Source organism: Rhineura floridana, chromosome 13 (genome assembly GCF_030035675.1).
Source record: "Rhineura floridana isolate rRhiFlo1 chromosome 13, rRhiFlo1.hap2, whole genome shotgun sequence".
Taxonomy (NCBI): Eukaryota; Metazoa; Chordata; class Lepidosauria; order Squamata; family Rhineuridae; genus Rhineura; species Rhineura floridana.
Genome location: NC_084492.1, coordinates 2,932,478 through 2,951,179, shown reverse-complemented (window position 1 = coordinate 2,951,179; position 18,702 = coordinate 2,932,478). Strand labels below are relative to the sequence as shown.

The 18,702-nt window shown below is 49.9% G+C and overlaps 1 protein-coding gene across 7 annotated transcripts in view; it reads left to right on the top strand.

Moving 5' to 3' along the window:
- Window positions 1-18,702, top strand: part of NDRG4 (NDRG family member 4) — a 102,302-nt gene that overhangs the window by 59,895 nt on the left and 23,705 nt on the right. For all 7 annotated transcript variants that reach the window (XR_009758797.1, XM_061593649.1, XM_061593647.1 and 4 more), the window contains 4 exons: window positions 8,443-8,548; window positions 14,670-14,790; window positions 16,245-16,307; window positions 17,037-17,097. Coding sequence is in view for 6 of the 7 variants with exons in the window: in XM_061593649.1 (XP_061449633.1) it covers window positions 8,443-8,548; window positions 14,670-14,790; window positions 16,245-16,307; window positions 17,037-17,097 (351 nt within the window). In the remaining variant the exon portion in view is untranslated. The remainder of the gene's footprint in view (window positions 1-8,442; window positions 8,549-14,669; window positions 14,791-16,244; window positions 16,308-17,036; window positions 17,098-18,702) is intronic.

Sequence of the window (18,702 nt, the reverse complement as noted above, 5' to 3'; positions counted from 1 at the left end):
CTGCAACCCTTGCTGCCCCCTTGATTCTCCACCAGTTTGTTACGACAAGTGCTCTTGGGAACCTGAGTGTGTGAATTTGCCACCCTCATGTCCCATGAAACACACCTCCTTGAGAGGAGGGGATCTTTTGCTAGGGATAAAACAAGTGCTTTGCCCTGAAATGTGCCTAAATGGTGTATATATTTAACCCAAGAAATGCAGATCCAAACCAAAATAAAGCAAAGCTTGATTTTATTGAGAGAAAGAGTAGGAAAGCATTACAGAATTACTTGGGTGCATGGCAGCATTAATCATTAATATCCTAACCATAACTTTAAACTAAAGAAATCAAAGGACCCTATTACTATAACAGGTGAAAAGTAAGAGAGATTACCTATCCTATGCCCGGAGTGGGTGGTTGAATACAGCTGAAGCTATGTGGAAGAGCTCTGATCCAAAACCAGGAAGGAATCTCTTGGTCTCAAGGTTTTGCACCAAGACCCAGAGTCTCCCTGGTTCTGTCCCTGCAGTCCTTGATGCGTTCCTTGAGAGCGTAGTACATGTGTGTGGGAGCTCTGATGTTCCTCAGCCCCCCTTCCTCTTTCTTCCTCTCTTTTTCTCGCAAGCGCGTGATCATTTCCCCTGAGGCCCCTTCTCCTTTCCCTTCTTCCAGTTCATCATCTGAATCTGGAAAGGTATCCTCCTGCCTCGCCTGAGGAGTTCCAGCTCCAGGGTTGGGAGGTGGAGGCGGGGCAGAGGGTATTATGGAACGACTCAAAATTGTTCCCCTCTCTGATTCTTCATCAGCAAAATAACTGGGAGGAGGGTCCTCACTGGTCAAAGATGTCTTGGTTTGTTTACAAACAGCTTGAATAACATTTAAATCAAACGTTCCTCCCTCTGGCCAGCCTACTCCCCAGCTTGGCCACCCCTTCTGACAACACATTTTCATCCCCATATTTCCCCAAAAACCGGTTTTTATGCTTTAAACTAAACTAAACTAAGGGGTGTCCCTCCTTTTTGTTCGGATGCCCCTACTCCCATTCTTGTGGTTTTCACCTGGTTGCTTCACAACCCTGACCCAACTGGCACACACCGCTTCTCTCGCTTTGTCTTTCTCCAGCCGCTTCCCTCGCGGGATAGACGGAACCGTGAATCCAGACTCCACACTCACTTCGCAAGCACTTTTGCGTCTCAGTCACACTCACACACCGGGTCAGATGGGGATTCCACGTCCCACAGGATCCCTGGGCTTTTCAGTAGGCTCTCATCCTCCCACCTCTCCTTAGATTCCCGTAATGCTTACTGGGTTTCGTCGGGAAGGGGAATCCGCGTCCAGATGGGCGTTGGTTTGCTCGAGTCTCTAAAAGGGAGTCCTCAATTGATACCGTCATGCTACTTGCTCTCCGACTGCCCGGCCCCAGGGCAGGCCAAAACGACCTTGAGCGCTCTACCCCTGGCTCTCCCGCATGGCCCAAGGAGCTGACGGGTCACCAGAGGAAACTCCTGGCCTGGCTTCGCCAAGTTGTTACACTCAATTTCGAGGTTCGTACCGCTGGATGAGATCCCAATACTCAAACAACGTGAGACTCAAGGTTCCAAACCAAAGTTTTATTACGTTTGCAAACGGAGACCCACGGGCAGCTCTTGCCAGTCCAGTGAGGTCTGAAGTTACAGTTCTCACAAGCATAGATATATTCTTCTATCACTAGGCAGATTGCACAAAGCACGCAGGTGGGAGTCTTGGGAATCTTAGCCTGGCATAGTTACGCACAGCACACAAGATGATACAGTTGTATGTGAATCTCACTTGTTCCAGTGTCGACCTTCATCCCTTAACCCTTGCATGTCAGACAACTTAACATTGGCTTTTACTAAAGATCTATTTCACATGGAACAAATTAATTCAAAATTTTCCATTCTAACACAACCCCATCCAGAACAGGTCGAACATCCGCCATCCGGTCAGGAGAACCACCCACCAGCAGCATCTCAGTCTTGTCTGGATTAAGCCTCAGTTTGTTAGCTCTCATCCAGTCCAGTGTTGCAGCCAGGCATCGGTTTAGCACGTCGACAGACTCACCTGAAAAAGATGAAAAGGAGAAATAGAGCTGCGTGTCATCAGCATACTGATGGCAACGCACTCCAAAGCTCCTGATGACCGCACCCAGCGGCTTCATATAGATATTAAAAAGCAACTTAAAGCATCCCAGACAGGCGGCTGTTCAGCTGCCTCTTGAATGCTTCCAGTGTACCACCTCCCTTGGTAATTGTTATACTGCTCTAACAGTTAAAGGAAAAACTTTCCTTACTGCTCTGACAGTTAAAACTTTCTCTGATGTTCAGTCAAAATCTGGCTTCCTATAACTTGAGCCCGTTAGTCCACGTCCTGCTATGGTAAACCTGCCCTACTTCAGCTATTATATCCTGATTTTCTTGGGATGAGTCTCTTTTGGTAAAAAATGATGAGATTTGTGGCATTCTTTTCTGTTGTTTCTCTAATTTCTTGTGTTTTATGCTTTCAGTAATGTTTCTCACTGCTTTTTGTCCCTCATAATCAACTGAAATCCCTTGACAACCTAGAATGCATTCTGCTGTAACTGTGGTGACTTTGTGAAACCAATTTTTGAATCCATCTCCCTTGCATCATCCATCATTAAAACTACACAAACACCCTCTTTTTAGGTCCTTCATCACTATCATTGTCTGTCATGATTTGAATGTTTTTGTTTAAAATTAAGAACGAAAAATTGTATGATTGACCAGGAATCGGGCGGAGAGGCCTTCTCCTGCCTCAGTCAGCAGGCAGCTGCAACACGCTTAGCTACAGAGAGATACAGGGAACTGTTCTTGAATACTCAGCTCCTTCTCTTTGTCATTCCTGGCTGCACCTCTACCAGTCTCTAACTCAAATTTGTAACATTTACCCAGGACTAGTTTCCATGGTTTCTCCCTCTCTTTACTATTCACGCTCCCCCTTTGTATTTCGTGCACCTTCCTGCTTAGGCCTCTTGAGATGACAGGCCGGTATGGCTTATCATATCTCCTGTATTGGCCTCAAGAGGTTCTTGGAGATCAAGGTCCATTCCTGGACTCCAGGCTAGACCTGGAGGGTTGGCAATCTTAGCCCCCATTCTCAGATGCATGAAGTGGTCTCTTAATTGAGCAGGTATCTGGACCCTGTGTACAGAAGGAAGAAACAAACAAAAGGTTAACCATGCAAGAGGTAGCAGTCAGTGTGTCACAGTGTTATGCAGAGCGTGAATGAAAGCAAAATCCAAATGCATGCAAGATCCAAACTCATTCTTCCTGAGAAGCGGCCCCGCCAGGGAAAGGAACCTTGGGAGTGGAAGCACTAGTGAGCAACAGGGCCCCAACTCCTTTCCTGAGTTCTTTGAGCCACACTAGAGTGTGGTGTAGTGGTTAAGTGTTGGACTATGACCTGGGAGACCAGGGTTCGAATCCCCACACAGCCATGAAGCTCCCTGGGTGACCTTGGGCCAGTCACTGCCTCTCAGCCTCAGAGGAAGGCAATGGTAAAACCACCTCTGAATACCACTTACCATGAAAACCCTGTTCATAGGGTCGCCCATAAGTCGAAATCGACTTGAAGGCAGTCCATTCACATTTAGAGTGTTTCTACATGAAATTACCAACTGTGACCTGTTGTGCTCATGTTTTTACATTGGGGCAATGATGGAACCATAAATCTCTCAGCACACAAACATACTATGCCCTCCCATTCTGAATATCTTCTATGCTAGGCCAGAGTCAGGTCCCATAGTCAGGTGCCTCATGATCAGTCAAGTATGTTTGGATACATCTGATCAACTGTGGCAGAGAGCTGGCCTCCCTCTTGCTGCTATTAGAGCTCCATTTGCTGCCTCTCTCTGTTTCTTGGGTTTCTTGTTCCTTGACTGCTGATTTTTAAAAGTGCAGATGAGCAGGTCACTGATCTGCTTGCTCTTCATCCTTCTGACGTGTGCAGCCCAGCTCCAGTGCCTCAAGGGCGGCCCTGAGTCTAAGAGAGGCTGCAAAGGGGTGATGGTCTAGCAAATACCGTAAGGGTGAACCTAACACTGCAACTGGCTAGATTTCAAGGCAAGGTCAGGAGGAAAAGCAGCACTATGGGGATTGGAGCCGTGTGTATAACTCAAGGTGGGAAGGGCAGAGGGAAAGTTCTGTATGGCATCTGTGATTCCATTATGGTGATCACTCCCAGAAAGACAAGTTGGCTTTATTCACTGGGTATGAGACAGATCTTAGAAACAGACAGTGTGGACAAGGTCATCTGGTTGGCAGTGAATCAAAAAACTCTGCACCTGTTGGGAATTTTTTCCTTTCCATGTTGGTGCAGAATAGTAAGGACATATTTCTGAGCAATACATCATCAATTTCCCACTGGTAGATAAGATGCATGTTCTGACATAAAATTTTGCAACCAATGGATGCACCCAGGAGTAATTTTTGCAATTATGCACATATACAGATGTCATGTAAATATATAGCCAAACAGCTTGTTCAGAGATTACCTAGATGTAGATATGTGAAAATATATTTGTCATATCTGGGAATGGGACCGGTGCCTCCTTGTAGGATCAAGGCCTCTGGTGATCATGCAACAGCATGGTCAACCTAATCAGTTAAGCATTACATTCAAGGATGAGGCAAGGTCATCACTGGGAATTGATGCCAGAGTCAGTTGCAAAACAGCAGGAAGGGTGGATGGAGAAGAGAGCAACAACTTTGGCATGGCCATGGCATTCCTGCCTCCCATATAGTGTTTTGGACTTTCAGAATAATATCATTCAGGTGGAGCAGTCCAAGGCTTTCCAAGGCTCCCATGAAGAGGGGAGGATATGAAAGCTCAGACCCGTCATTCAAGCCCAGAACTCTGCCCACTGAATTGTTTATGGTAACTTTTTGGGGAGGCTTTGTACGGGCCCTGGAAACATGCAAAGGATGCATGAGGGAGCCAGGCTTAATATCTTTTACAACATCCTTGACCTTTATCATCTGAGCCTGTTGATTGGCAGAGGAGATTGGGGCATGTGTAAATCAGGGAGGGAAGTGGAGGGAACGGTTGGGGGCCAAAGTATAACGAGATTGGGCGGCAGGCGCTGGAAGGGTGCTGGGGGCAGACCATGTCAACGTAGAGAAACAAGGGATAGATACATAATACCCATCCCTTGTTCCAGGTCTGTCCAGAACCAGAAGGAAGCTGGGGGACGCAGGATTCCTACTGACCTTTGGCTGCTGATGTGTAATGCCAGGTCTGTAGTACAAAAAACATCTACCATCCATGATCTGATCCTGGATGAATGTGCAGACCTGGCATGTATTACGGAGACCTGGTTGGATGCAGCCTCAGCTCCTATTCTTGAGGCTGTGTGCCCACCAGGCTTCCGTTATGCACAGCAGCCGAGGGTCGGAAGGCGGGGAGGGGGAGTGGCAGTTATTTACTGAGAGTCGCTGCTCTTTGCCAGACCTCCCCTTCGTGGGACTAGCTTTGTTGATTGTATGTACCGGAGGCTGGGCTCGAAGGGCAGTTTAGGGATCCTGCTTGTGTACCGCCCGCCCCGCTGCACGGCAGACTCCCTGGCCGAGGTGCTCGAGGTGATCTCGGACGTGCGAATGTTGTCCCCGGAGCTGTTAGTTCTGGGTGACTTTAACATACACGCTGAGACCACTCTCACCGGAGCTCCTCGGGATTTCCTGGAAACCATGGCTTCCTGGGAACTGCGCCTTAGTAATACTGAGCCCACCCATGTAGCCGGTCATACTCTTGACCTTGTATTTGTCCCGGGGGGGAGGGTAGTGTGCTGAAGTTAGGGGCCAATTCTTCTACCCCTGTGTCATGGTCAGACCACTATCTGGTAAAGGTGGATCTCTCGATGCCGCACGCCCTCCGCAGGGGAAAAGGTCCTATTAGAATGGTCCATCCCAGGCGCCTGATGGATCCAGATGGTTTCCTGACGGCGCTTGGGGAATTGGAACCTGCTGAAGGTCGCCCGGTTGAAGCCCTGGTGATGGAGTGGAACGAGAGGATAGCCGGGGCGTTAGACCAAGTGGCTCCGAAACGTCCTCTCCCCCTGAACAGAACTCAAGTAGCACCATGGTACACACCATGGTTGCGTACTTTGAGACAGGAGGTGAGACGACTCGAGCGTCGGTGGCGGAAGTCTCATTCCGAAGATGCTCGGACACAGGTTAGAGCAGCAATAGCTGCCTACCAGGTGGCGGTAAGGGTGGCAAAAAGGGAATTCTTTGCTGCCTCTATTGCATCAGCAGAGTGCTGTCCCAGGAGGTTGTTCCAAATGGTCCAAAGCCTGGTCGGTCCAGTTGCTCAGGAACCCTTGGAACAGTCTAAGGCCTCCTGTGACAAATTGGCAAAGCACTTTGCTGATAAAATCGAACACCTGAGGAGCTCGATTCCGTGCGCCGTGGATACAGTGAGTGAGCTAGAGTTGACCAGTTGCAAACCGGTCAAATGGGATCGATTTCGGCCTCTTCCTTCTGAGGATGTGGACAAGGTGCTCTCATCTGTAAGGCCTACCACTTGTCTAAATGACCCTTGCCCATCGTGGCTCCTTATGAGCTGCAAAGAGAGATTGGGTGAGGGGATCAAGGCAATGGTTAATGCATCCCTCCAACAGGGTGGAGGGATCCCCAGATTTTAACCAACTTTCGCCCAATCTCGAACTTACCATTCTTGGGCAAGGTCATTGAGAGAGTGGTGGCAAATCAGTTGCAGACACACTTGGATGAAATGGATTATCTAGATCCATACCAATCGGGTTTCAGGGCTGGACATGGAACTGAAACAGCCTTGGTCACTCTGGTCGATGATATGAGGAGGGCATTGGATAGGGGAGAACTCACCTTCCTTGTCCTCCTGGATCTCTCAGCGGCTTTTGATACCGTAGACCACGGTATCCTGTTAGATCACCTGGAGAGTATGGGATTGGGAGGCACAGTTTTACGGTGGTTCCACTCCTTTCTCTCTGATAGGCGCCAACAGGTAGCATTGGGTGATGAGGTTTCAGACCCTTGGCCTCTCAATTGCGGTGTGCCACAGGGTTCTATCCTCTCACCCATGCTATTTAACATCTATGTAAAGCCGCTGGGAGAGATCATCAGGAGATTTGGGCTGCAGTGTCACCAATATGCGGATGACACTCAGCTCTGTCTCTCATTTAAATCTTCACCGGAGAGGGCTGTGGAGACCATGTCCAAGTGCCTGGAATCCGTGAGTGGATGGATGGGCAGGAACAGGTTGAAGTTGAACCCTGATAAGACCGAGGTACTACTTGTGGGAGACAAGGGAGGGTTAGGAGATGTTGACCTGGTGTTTGATGGAGTGAAGTTGCCCCTACAGGACCAGGTCCGCAGCCTCGGGGTTGTTCTTGATTCCAGGCTGTCCATGGAGGCTCAGATTTCGGCTGTGAGCCGGGCAGCTTGGTATCAATTACACCTTATACGTAGGCTGCAACCCTACCTCCCTGTTCAACAGCTCCCACTCGTGGTGCATGCCCTGGTCACCTCTTGATTGGACTACTGTAATGCGCTCTACGTGGGGTTACCCTTGAAAATGACCCGGAAATTACAACTTGTACAGAATGCAGCGGCGCGCTTACTTACCAACAGCCGCCGCCGAGACCACATTACGCCAGTATTATTTGATCTACACTGGCTGCCGGTTATTTTCCGGGCCTGATTCAAGGTGTTGGTATTAACCTTTAAAACCCTATACGGTTTCGGCCCAGCTTACCTGAAAGAGCGCCTCCACCGCCACCACCTATGCCGCCCAACTAGATCAGCCACTCAAGGCCTTCTCGCAATTCCGCCAACCAAAACAGCTAGGTTGGTGGGTACTAGGCAGAGAGCCTTTTCTGTGGTGGCCCCCACTCTCTGGAACTCCCTCCCATGTGACCTTCGACATGCCCCTTCCCTAGAGGTATTCCGCAAGGCCCTGAAGACGTGGCTATTTCAACAGGCCTTTGAGGTCCTTGGGAAGGGTAAATCTTCATGATTTTACCATCTATCATATGCTGCTAATATAAATGCTTTTATATGTATTGACTGTCCAGTATTTTATCTACTGTTATTAACATGACTGCAATTGATATTGTTGTATTGTTGTATTGTTGTATTTTATCTCATTTTAATGTACGTCGCCTAGAGTGACTATTTGCCAGATAGGCGACAGATAAATTAATTATTATTATTATTATTATTATTATTTCTGGGCTGTCATGCAAAGAGAGGACTTGCTTCTGACCACGTGAACAAGCTGTACTGACATTCGAAGTACTGGTGCCTTCCACTGGGAAAATGGGCAAGAGGAAATTGTAGAGAAAGGATGAGGTGCCACTTCCTGTGCAGATCAGTGATTTGTGCCTGGTCCCTCCTTCCTGCCAGGGCAGAACTGATGTTGCTGCATGTCCTTCATCTCTCCTCCAGGAGCATGATATTGAGACGCCGTATGGGCTGCTGCATGTGGTCATTCGGGGGTCCCCAAAAGGAAATCGCCCAGCTCTCCTGACGTACCATGATGTGGGACTCAATCGTAAGTGCACCGCTTTACTTCTGTCCAGGGAGGGAGAGGGTTAACATGCAGCTGGTCAAATCCCTCCTCTCAAATAGCGCTATTGATTTGACATGCTGTGTTTCATGCTTTTGGCACCAGAAAGGAGCAAGCATGAGAAGGCCAGTGACATGTGGCCTCCGCTGCTTTGCACCTTTGGGATTGCTGAGTGAGGCTACGAAGTTTCACGGGCAAGTTCCAAGATCTTTTGAGGCAGCAGAGAGGGGGCAGATTTTAGTTGGTCTCCAAGAAACAGAGACACAGTATTGGTGAGAGAGTTTAAAGATAATGCAAGCTTCACCAAACTCTTCCTCAGATAAAACGAGTATTCACAAAACAGGAAATAAGTTCTTATGTTTCCTCGTAGTCTGGGCTGGTTTTGCAGACAACAAGGCAAATGAGGATCGACACTGAGATAATTTGTTTGATCTGTCTCCTAAATGAATAAAATACTGGAGGCACCCTGTTGGGTTCTGTTCCTTGGGTCCCCTTCCTTCCCTGTGCCCAGTGTCTTGACCAGTCTGTGTATCGTGGTTGCACACTGGCCACCCTTCAACCGAGCGTCTCCTTTCCCAGCCAGACCGCCTTGAACCCATTGCCATCTGGAAGAGCAGATGGGGAGAGGGCAGCGGCAGGAGAGATCAGAGCTGGCACTTCAGGAGGAGGGTGTTGGGTGACAAAAGAGCTTGCTCTGAGGACCGGGAGCATGAACCAAGGCTTCCCCCCCCCCGACATGCTTTCTTGGGAGCAGACAAGTCCCGTTGCATTCAGTGGGGGATTACCTCAGACTAAAAAAGCATAGAGTGGTGCTGTCAGAATTGGTCAGCATGGATGTTGAAATCGCCCAGGACTATTGTTCTGAGCTCCTCCAACACCACAGTTGAGATGGCCTCTGCCAGCTTGGAAAGAGAAGCTGCTGGGCTGGAGGGTGGACAGTACACCAGCAGCAACCCTAGTTTACTGTCTCCTTGGCTCAACACCAGGTGCAGGCCCTCACAATCAGAGTGGTTTCCTGGTGACAGAGATGGATGTTCTGTAGACCACGACAACCCCTCCCTTCCCCCCATCCCTGCAGCCTTGCTGATGTTACACCGAATATCGAGGTGGGCAAAGCTGGGTCAGATCAACTCCTCCCAGCTCACTCACCCAGGTCTTAGTAATACATGTCAGATTTGCACCCTGCAGTCTTACTGTGTTCTGATCTGGCATTAAACTACAGCATGCATAGGCCGGTGGGCACAGAAGATGAGCATCCATGAACCCATCCTTGGGAGGAATAGGAGTGAGGAACAAGGCGTACATAGTCTTGCCTTCATCTTCCATGGTAGTTTATCACCTCCCCATGGCTATACTTTCCTCTGTCCATGATCACTGAAACTGAGGTGGCATTACCAATGTCTGTTCTTCCCACGACTCCTCCTAAACACATGACATACAGAACAACAGCACAACCAACAAAATCTAATGCAACCAATTATCCCAGTAGATATCTGACAGAATTGGGATCCATGTCACTACAGTTTGATCGGGTAACCTCCTGGTAGACTGCAGAAATGCTGCGGACATAATATATCTCAGTTTTTGACAAAGTGCCCCATAGTATTCCGATTAGCAAGCTAGCTAAATGTGGGCTGGATGGAACAACTATCAGGCGGATCCACAGTTGGCTACAGAATTATACTCAAAGAGTGCTTATCAGTGGTTCCTTCCCAAAATGTGGGGAGGTAACAAACAGGGTACCGCAGAGCTCAGTCCTGGGCCCAGCGCATTTTTATTAATGACTTGAATGAGGAGGTGCAGGGAACACTTATCAAATTTGCAGATGATCCAAAATTGGGAGCAATAGGTAATACCCTTGAAGACAGAAACAAAATTAATAGGCTGGAGCACTGGGCTGAAAACAACAGAATGAAATTTAGCAGGGATAAGTGCAAAGTTCTCCATCCAGGAAAAAGAAACCAAATGCACAGTTGTAAGGTGGGGGATACTTGGCTCAGCGGTACTACGTGTGATAAGGATCTTGGAATTGTTGTTGATCACAAGCCAACAGTGAGATGAGGCTGCAAAAAAGGCAAATGCTATATTAGACTGCATTAACAGAAGTATGGTTTCCAAATCGCATGTAGTACTAGTTCCCTGTATTCGGCACTGGTTAGGCCTCGTCTTGAGTACTGTGTCCGGTTCTGGACACCACACTTTAAGAAGGATGCAGCCAAACTGGAACAGGTTCAAAGGAGGGCAACAAGGATGATCAGGGGACTGGAAACAAAGCCTTATGAGGAGAGACTGAAAGAACTGGGCATGTTTAGGCTGGAGAAGAGAAGACTGAGGGGAGATATGATAGCACTCTACTTGAAAGGTTTTCACTCAGAGGAGGGCCAGAATCTCTTCTCGATCATCCCAGAGTGCAGGACACGGAATAATGGGCTCAAGTTACAGCAAGTCAGATTTCAACTGAACACCAGGAAAAACGCCCTAACTGTTAGAGCAATGGAACCAATGACCTAACAGAGCTTGGCAAAGTTACTTTTTTGAACAACAACTCCCATCAGCCCAGTCCAGTGGCCATGCTGGCTGGGGCTGATGGGAGTTGTAGTTCAAAAAAAGTAATTTTTCCAAGCTCTGCCTAGGAAGGAGATGGACTCTCCAACACTGGAGGCATGATGGACAGCTACCTGTCAGATATGCTTTCATTTGGATTCCTGTCTTGAGCAACTTTACTATTCTATGATTCAGTAGAAGTACACAATATCTGTTACAAGGGCACATCTACTCCCCACATGTCTCACACCCAGGACAGGACAGCCTTTGGCCAGTTGTAGTCTCACTGTGAAGGCATCTGGGAATGTTTTCCTATTATACAGGTTACTGCATAGGCTCTCACCTTGCACAGAAACCATACATATGCCCTAGGCCCTCCCCACTACCCAACCTCTTCCAGATTGGAGGAAAAAATAGAAGGGGATAGTGCGCTCACTCTTGGGACTCCCAAGGGCATCGCTAAAGGACAAACCCTTTGGTGTTTCCCCTGCCAGCCACAGACCCACCACCCAAGGGCTGCCAGGCTTTTATGCCCCTTAACACAACCAGGAGCTGATGCAAGAGGCTGCAAGACTGAATGCAGCATCTGTCTGGACTCTGAGCCAGGCAGGGGGACCCAGTCCTTACAGGACTTACCAGGGACCTCAGCTGTCTCAAGAGACAGCAAGCTAGGAGAGGATGCAAAGCACCCAGATGCTGAAGTACTCACTCCCAGGGCAGGTCCACTCCAGTCTTCCGGTCCTGCAGAATGGTGACGTAAAATAAAAGTTGGTGGTGTGAAATAGAAGTTCAGTCACCCAGCCAGAATCAGCTCTGAGGTGCCCTTGCATGGCTTCCAAAATCCCAGCCCCCAGATTAATCTGCGGTCCGCTGCTTGGCCCCAGAGACACCAAGTGTGAACTCTCTGCTGGTGCTCTGGAGGTTGAGCATACTCCCTTGGAAGCAAACCCCATCAAAACGAGAGAGGCCAACTTAGAGCCAGAACAGATCACAGAGAAATGGAGGCCTGTGATCAGATCTCTCTCGGTCTTTTCTTATTTCCTAAAGCAGGAACGGCCAGTCTTTTCCAGACTGAGGCTGCATTCAAGGTTGGCAACCCTCTGAGACCACACGCCAGTGGGCATCATGGCCAAAGTGGCCATGGAACCTGTCCTACCAGCCCAGCACTGCAATGGGAAGAAACATGGAGATTGGCGGGCCATTGCTAATGGCTTTGTAGGACTAATTTGGCCGGTGGACCGCAGATTTGCCACTCCTGGCCAAAAGGCACCCATGGACTGGGGGTTTTGATCAGAGCACTGGTGTTGGAGGAGGCGACATTTCAACTACTGCCAACCCTGCATCATTTTCCTGATCTAAAAGACCTCCCCAGGCTACCTCACAGGGAAAAATATACTATACAGGATTTCTTCCCCTAGTGGGGTTAGTAGCAGCTTTGGCAGAAGGCATTGAGATCAGGAGCATGGCACTGAGTACAGGTTCAGTGCCTTCTCTCCCCCCCCCCAACGCTGCCACTTCTCTGGTGAAAATCGGAGTCCCCACCTCCACCTTGCAGGTGCTTTAAAGTTTTTTTTTTAAGCTGGGGGAATCTAGCCACTGGCTTCCTGCATGACCTCTGTTTCTGGCCCCAAGACAAGCCATGAGGAGTGACAGAAATCTCAAGGGACCAGCGAAGAGAGAGTTAAGTAGTTGGTCTAGTTCCTTTCCTGATCTTCAGGTGGAGACTCCACTGCACAAAATTCTTTTCAGACAGGTGAGCAATTCCTTCCTTCCAGGATTTCATCCAATCATCATCAATTGTTTGGGCTGGGAGAGTCTGACGGTGTGGATTGGAAGTGTGGACACTTCAGACTAGACTCTAGGACTGCTGCTGCCAACTGGCCAGACAGACAGGCATGTCCTGCTCCTGTGCCTTTAGGAGAGGCTGGCTGGTGGGGTGGGTGGTGGACGTGTGGCCAGGCTGTCATGTGATTGCTCATCAGGGACGCGGAGTGGCTGCTGTTCCTAGAAGGGCACCTTGGAATGCTGCAGAGGAGGGGGGAGGTGGCCCTGCAGGCTCCTCTGCCACAACTTGCAGGAAAAAACAGGACAGAGCAGAATGGAAAGCTGACGGCTGATTCCTTGCAGGCTGCCTTGGGCTAGGAGCAGAGCTGCAGAGCTGGCCCGTGGACGTTGCTTCCATGCCACCCCTTTCCCCTGGCATTGCCTTCCCTGACAAATCACTGCAGCCCAGTATTTCATGTCTGGTTCACGTGTGTTTTCCATGTTAACCCCACGGCTAATACTGTCCGTAACAAGGACCTGCCAGGTCCACGGTGTTGTCCACCAGCAAGGCCCTGGGGAGTTGCTTGGTACAGAGTCAGTCCATTGGTCTATCTAGCTCAGTACTGACTACAATGATTGGCAGCAGCTCTCCAGTGTTTGAGGCAGGGGCCCCTCCCAGCCCTACCTGGAGATGCTGCCACCGGGGATCGAAACTGGGGCCTTTTACATGCAAGGCAGATGCCAGGTATTGGCACAAGTAAGGGGCAGATCAGGAGGCCTGGGTTGCGGAAGAGACAGGAAAGGAAGGCCTGGCCGCGCCTCGGAGGAGGACCAAGGGGCTGGCTCAGGACCATGGGCAGCGGACTTGGAGTGGCTGGCAGAGTGTAATTGTGCAGGGGATGGAAGCCCCGCCCCCTGAGGGCTGCACCTGGCTAGTTGAAGGGTTGGTGCCTTTTCCAGGCAGTGAGGTTTAAGGCTGTGGTGGCTGCCTTTGGGGGCTCCTCAGGGCTGCCCCTGGTCCTCCAGCGTCACTCTGTGGCCCACTCCTTGGAGTCTGGTGGCAGAGATGTCTCCTCAGTGGGCTCTAGTGCCAGTGGATTCACACGGGAAGGAAAGGGGATTGGCTCCAAAGCAAAGCACAGTCCTGGTGAGACCCCACAACCCTCCACTTTAATCTCCATGGCTGCAAATTTGTGCCACAAGCCTGAGCCCTTTAAGCTCTTAACAACGGCCCCACACATGATTTCATGGGTTCTGTGTTTGAAAATTGGGCCCTTAATTGCAGAGACTGGTGCCAGGTTTACTGGGGGAGAAGGTGCCCAGGGCAGGGACCACAGACGATTGTGGGCAGTGGGAAGAAGGGCCATCAGCACGGCTGGGTGCAGAACAGACTAGAAACATAGGAAGCTGCCCTGCTGAGTTGGACCATTGAGCCATCTAGCTCAGTACTGCCTGACTCTGCACTGACTGGCAGTGACTCTGCAGGGGTCTAGTGACCTTGGAGATGCTGGGGACTGAACTAGGGACCTTCTGCATGCAAGGCAGACGCTCTGCCACTGAGCTACTACTGAGCTGTGGTTTCCCAGCATGAGGATGTTAAACTAGCTTGCAAGCGGGGCTTCCCCCTCCACTTCCCAGGCAACGTTAGGCATGAGCCGACCACCAAGGGAGCAGCAACCAGTGCTCAGAATTTGTTTCCAAGTCCGTGCTTCTCGGTTCACCGAGTGTTGCCGTATTATTTCTTGTCTTGAGTTCTGTTGACTGTTAGTCTTCCCCCCGCCCATCTGATCTTTTGCAGACAAGCTTTGCTTCAACACTTTCTTCAACTTTGAGGATATGCAAGAGATCACCAAGCACTTTGTGGTGTGCCATGTCGATGCTCCTGGGCAGCAGGCTGGGGCCTCACAGTTTCCTCAGGGGTAGGTGCCTTCCACAGAGCAGCTTCCCCCAACCTGGAGCCCTCCAGATGTTTCCGACCACATCAGCCCCAGCATCACATGGCCGTACTGTGACTGGAGCTGATGGGAGTTGTAGTCAGCAGTGCAGTGTCAAATTCAGGAGTGCCGGGTCCCTTCGTGATAGTCACCCCATACACCCTCACAGCCATGCCCCTTTCTAAGATTATACAATAAGATGAGCTTTCAGTCTCTTACTTTATTTGGAGTACTTTCCCTTAGGGATGCATTGCAACAATCAATGCAGATCTCCATGTGTTGCCTTTCAGCTAGTTCTACTCTTTTCAGTGCACGTATGTGGGCAAATGTACTAAGATACTGTTAAGATAAGGAACTTCCTTTGCTGAGTTTCACTTTTTGGTTGCCATACTAAGACTAAAGGGGAGTGTGTTAGCTACTGAGAAGAGTCTTCTTAGTGGCTGATTTAACTCTTTTCACTCTGGCTCCAATGAGCAGGAAGGGACACTGAAGACATAAGATAAAGAGACTAAGACCCCCTGGGACCCTGGATGACTGCACCCTGGTTGTAGTCTAGAACATCTGGAGGGCACCAGGTTGGCAAAGACTGCAGTAGAGACTCAGCTGGTTCTTTTTCTATAAAGGGCATGATTATGGGGCAGGGGATGAGGTGCCTGAAGAGGTTCTACTTGGCAGGCCCTTTCTAGCTGGATACCACCACCCCTTTGGGGTCCCACCCTGTTCTTGCCCTGTCACGGGACCACTTGATCATCGGAGCCGCACCTGTCTTCCGTTACAGCTTGCCACATCTGTGCAGGTTCCCCAAAGAGTTTAAATCAGAGATGAGGAACCTGTGGCACTCCAAGTGTTGTTGGCCTACGACTCCCACCATCTCCCACCGTTGGCCACGTGGGCTGGGGTTGATGGGTGCTGCAGCCTGATATCGGCTGGCTTTCCCATCCATGGCTTAAATGGTGCCTGTCCCCATGCTTCCCTGGAAGGGCCTTGCTAGTCACAGAGTGCTCCCAGCTCACATTGGTGATGGTTTTGTGATAGGACGAAACCTGTGACTGAGTGATGATCTTCTTCTTGCATGCTGATACTAACTAGCCAGGAGGAACAGTCATCATGTGGCTGGGTCATGTGCCACTTTGGTCATGTGCCCCAGATCAAGACGACCATGGCTGGACCTTCTCTGAGGGTAAATCACATGGGCCTGGTTCAGGACAATGGGCCAAATGCAAAAGGAGGCCGTTGGGGGGGGCAGGAGTCCAGGGCTGGCTCAGAGGATGGAGACTTGTGCAAAGATCACGTGGGGCTTCCCCAGAGGAGGGGAGAGTGGGTGGCTAGTGCCTGTGCTGGGTGACGTCTGGGCTCTCCCTCAGATCTCTGCCCCAGACAATACTGTACCAGGAGCAGGTGTCATCTTTTTGTTCTTCTTTCCTGCCTTGTGTTCACAGGTACCAGTATCCTTCCATGGACCAGTTAGCTGCCATGCTGCCCAGTGTCGTCCAGCACTTTGGGTGAGCCTTGGGTGCCATGTGGCACGGGTCTGGCTCAGGGCCAGACTCGCGGGGAGGCAGTGGGAGTGAAAGGGTGCAACAAGGAGGGTGAGGAGGGTTTTAAGTTTAGCTGGCAGCAAAACATCATCCCTTACCAGCCTGGTGCACTTTAGATGTTTTGGACTCCAGCTCCCATCAGCCCCACCATCCAGGCTGTGCTCTGAAGGCACATGAGGCCAGCTCCCTGCTGAAGCTAAGCTGGGTCAGGTCTGGTCAGTGCCTGGATGGGAGACCGCCTGGGAACCATATGTAAGCCGCTTTGGGTTTCTGTCATGAAAAGAAAGGCGAGGTATAAATGTAATAAGTAAATAAATAATATGGCTGCCCTGGCTGAGGATGATGGGAATTGAAGTTCAAAGCTTCTGGAAGGCAGTAGGTTGGAGAAGGCTGCTATAGACAATGACATGAGTGGAAGTTGGATTAGATAAACTACTGCTGAGAACGCTGAGGAATATTTTAGAACTGGTCTGAGTGAGAGACACTTGTCTAAAGGCTGTTATGAAGAAAGTCAGTCAGTTGGTAGCACTTGTCCTGTGAAAACTGCTTCGTATGTTCGGCAAATAACAAGCATGAAACTGGTTGAGCTCTAGCAGAGCGAGGGAAACTTGAAGGCAAGTTGCAAAGGCCCCCACTGGGAGGAAGGCAAGGAAATGGTTGCAAAGGACCCCTGAATCTGTTCTCTTTCCTCAGGTTCAAGTACGTGATTGGAATTGGCGTGGGAGCAGGCGCCTATGTCCTTGCCAAGTTTGCTGTAAGTACCTCCAACTCCGAGAAGCCAGGCGATGTGTGTGTGCGTGTACTGCATCCTCCGCAGGTGCCTTCCTTGGCACATCTTCGTTGCTTCCTCACAGCACTGTTCTTAGCGATTTCCAGGGCTGGGGCCTGCAGTCCAGTCCATGGCATGTTGACCCAACAGTCAATCCCACTGGGCTCAGGGGGTATGACTCCCAAGAGACGTGCATAGGGTTGCAGCCCTAGGGGCATGCGTACTGTGAATGGACAGAGTAACTGCTGACCCTCCCCTTGTTATAGCTGCAGAGTCAGCAGTGTAGCTGATTGCCTAGCCAGGGTGACTTTTCCCAAACCAGGGGGCACAGAAACAGGAACTGGGTTTGGGAAGTCTCCTTAAACCCATCCCCTTTGCCTACGAGCAGCACACATCTATCCTTTCTTCTGCCATCTAAAATGGGAGTGGGGGGCCTTTTTCAAACCAAGGGCAGTTTTCAGAAGCCATTGGGGCTGGTTGGGCAGAAGGCAGGGAGACGAGCAGCAGGTGGACCCAGGGCCAAGGACAGGCAGAGCCACCCCCTGGCTGGTTGCAAGTGCGATGGCATTCGGGGAGGGGGTGCTGGCTGCCTGAGGGCAGACTGAGCACCTCCCTTCCCCCGGAGCTGCATGCCATCTGACAAACAAGCTTTGAATGAAAAAGGACACAATTGCCCTCTTATCACCCTTGTTGTTTGTGGAACATAGAGATTCAATGGTGTGAAGGGGCAACAGTTTACCCTTGGAACCTATATTGTGTGCCCTTAGCAAAATTCTTCAGACATTTTATGTATTGTACAAATCTCATTCTCAAATATATTTTTAGACACTCTGTATGCTAGTAAAGTGGTCAGATCCTGTATCAAAGCGAGTGAGCAGTGCTTTAACGGCATATTGGGAGGATATTCCATGCATAGCAGTGGACACCTAAGGGTCCCCTCTTCACTGCCCCACATAATCAAACCACAATATGAGCAGCTTGCAGTGAAATGAAGACACTGATGGCATTTGCCTTGGGATATTGGTTCTGAGTATTGGCTGAATAGCCGAGGGCAGCTTACAACAGCTTGCAGCTCTGGAGCAGAAATGACAAAATGCAACAACTGTGGCATGAGGGATCCTTCAACCCCCTTGCAGCCCCTTGCTGACTATGCAAGCAAACCAGAGTGAGAAACTGGTTCTCCCCACTCCCTGAACAGGAAGGTTATGACTGGATCCCGCCCGAATTTGCCTTCTTGATGGGGCTCCCTAACCATCTCTGCCTCAGTTTGCTTCCAGTTTCCTAGGCAGGCTCAGGAAGCTGAGTGGAGGGAAGAAGAGGATGATGCAAGCTGGAATTCTTCCTCTTGTTGGTGCTGCACCATCCGTTTTCCTCCTCTGGTGTCATGTGCAAGGGAGCAAAGAGGCTGATTGCCAGGCTCAGCTTTAAAGCATGTTTAAAAATTATTTGGCAGCACCTGTGGATAGCTAAATTACGCCAAGGGTCTTATTCTACCTCCTTACGTGATTTTGGGGGCTCCATCCCCAAAGTGAAAAAGCAGTTGTAGTAGGAAGAGTGGTGGTACCCAAACATTAATTTTACAAGAGTCAG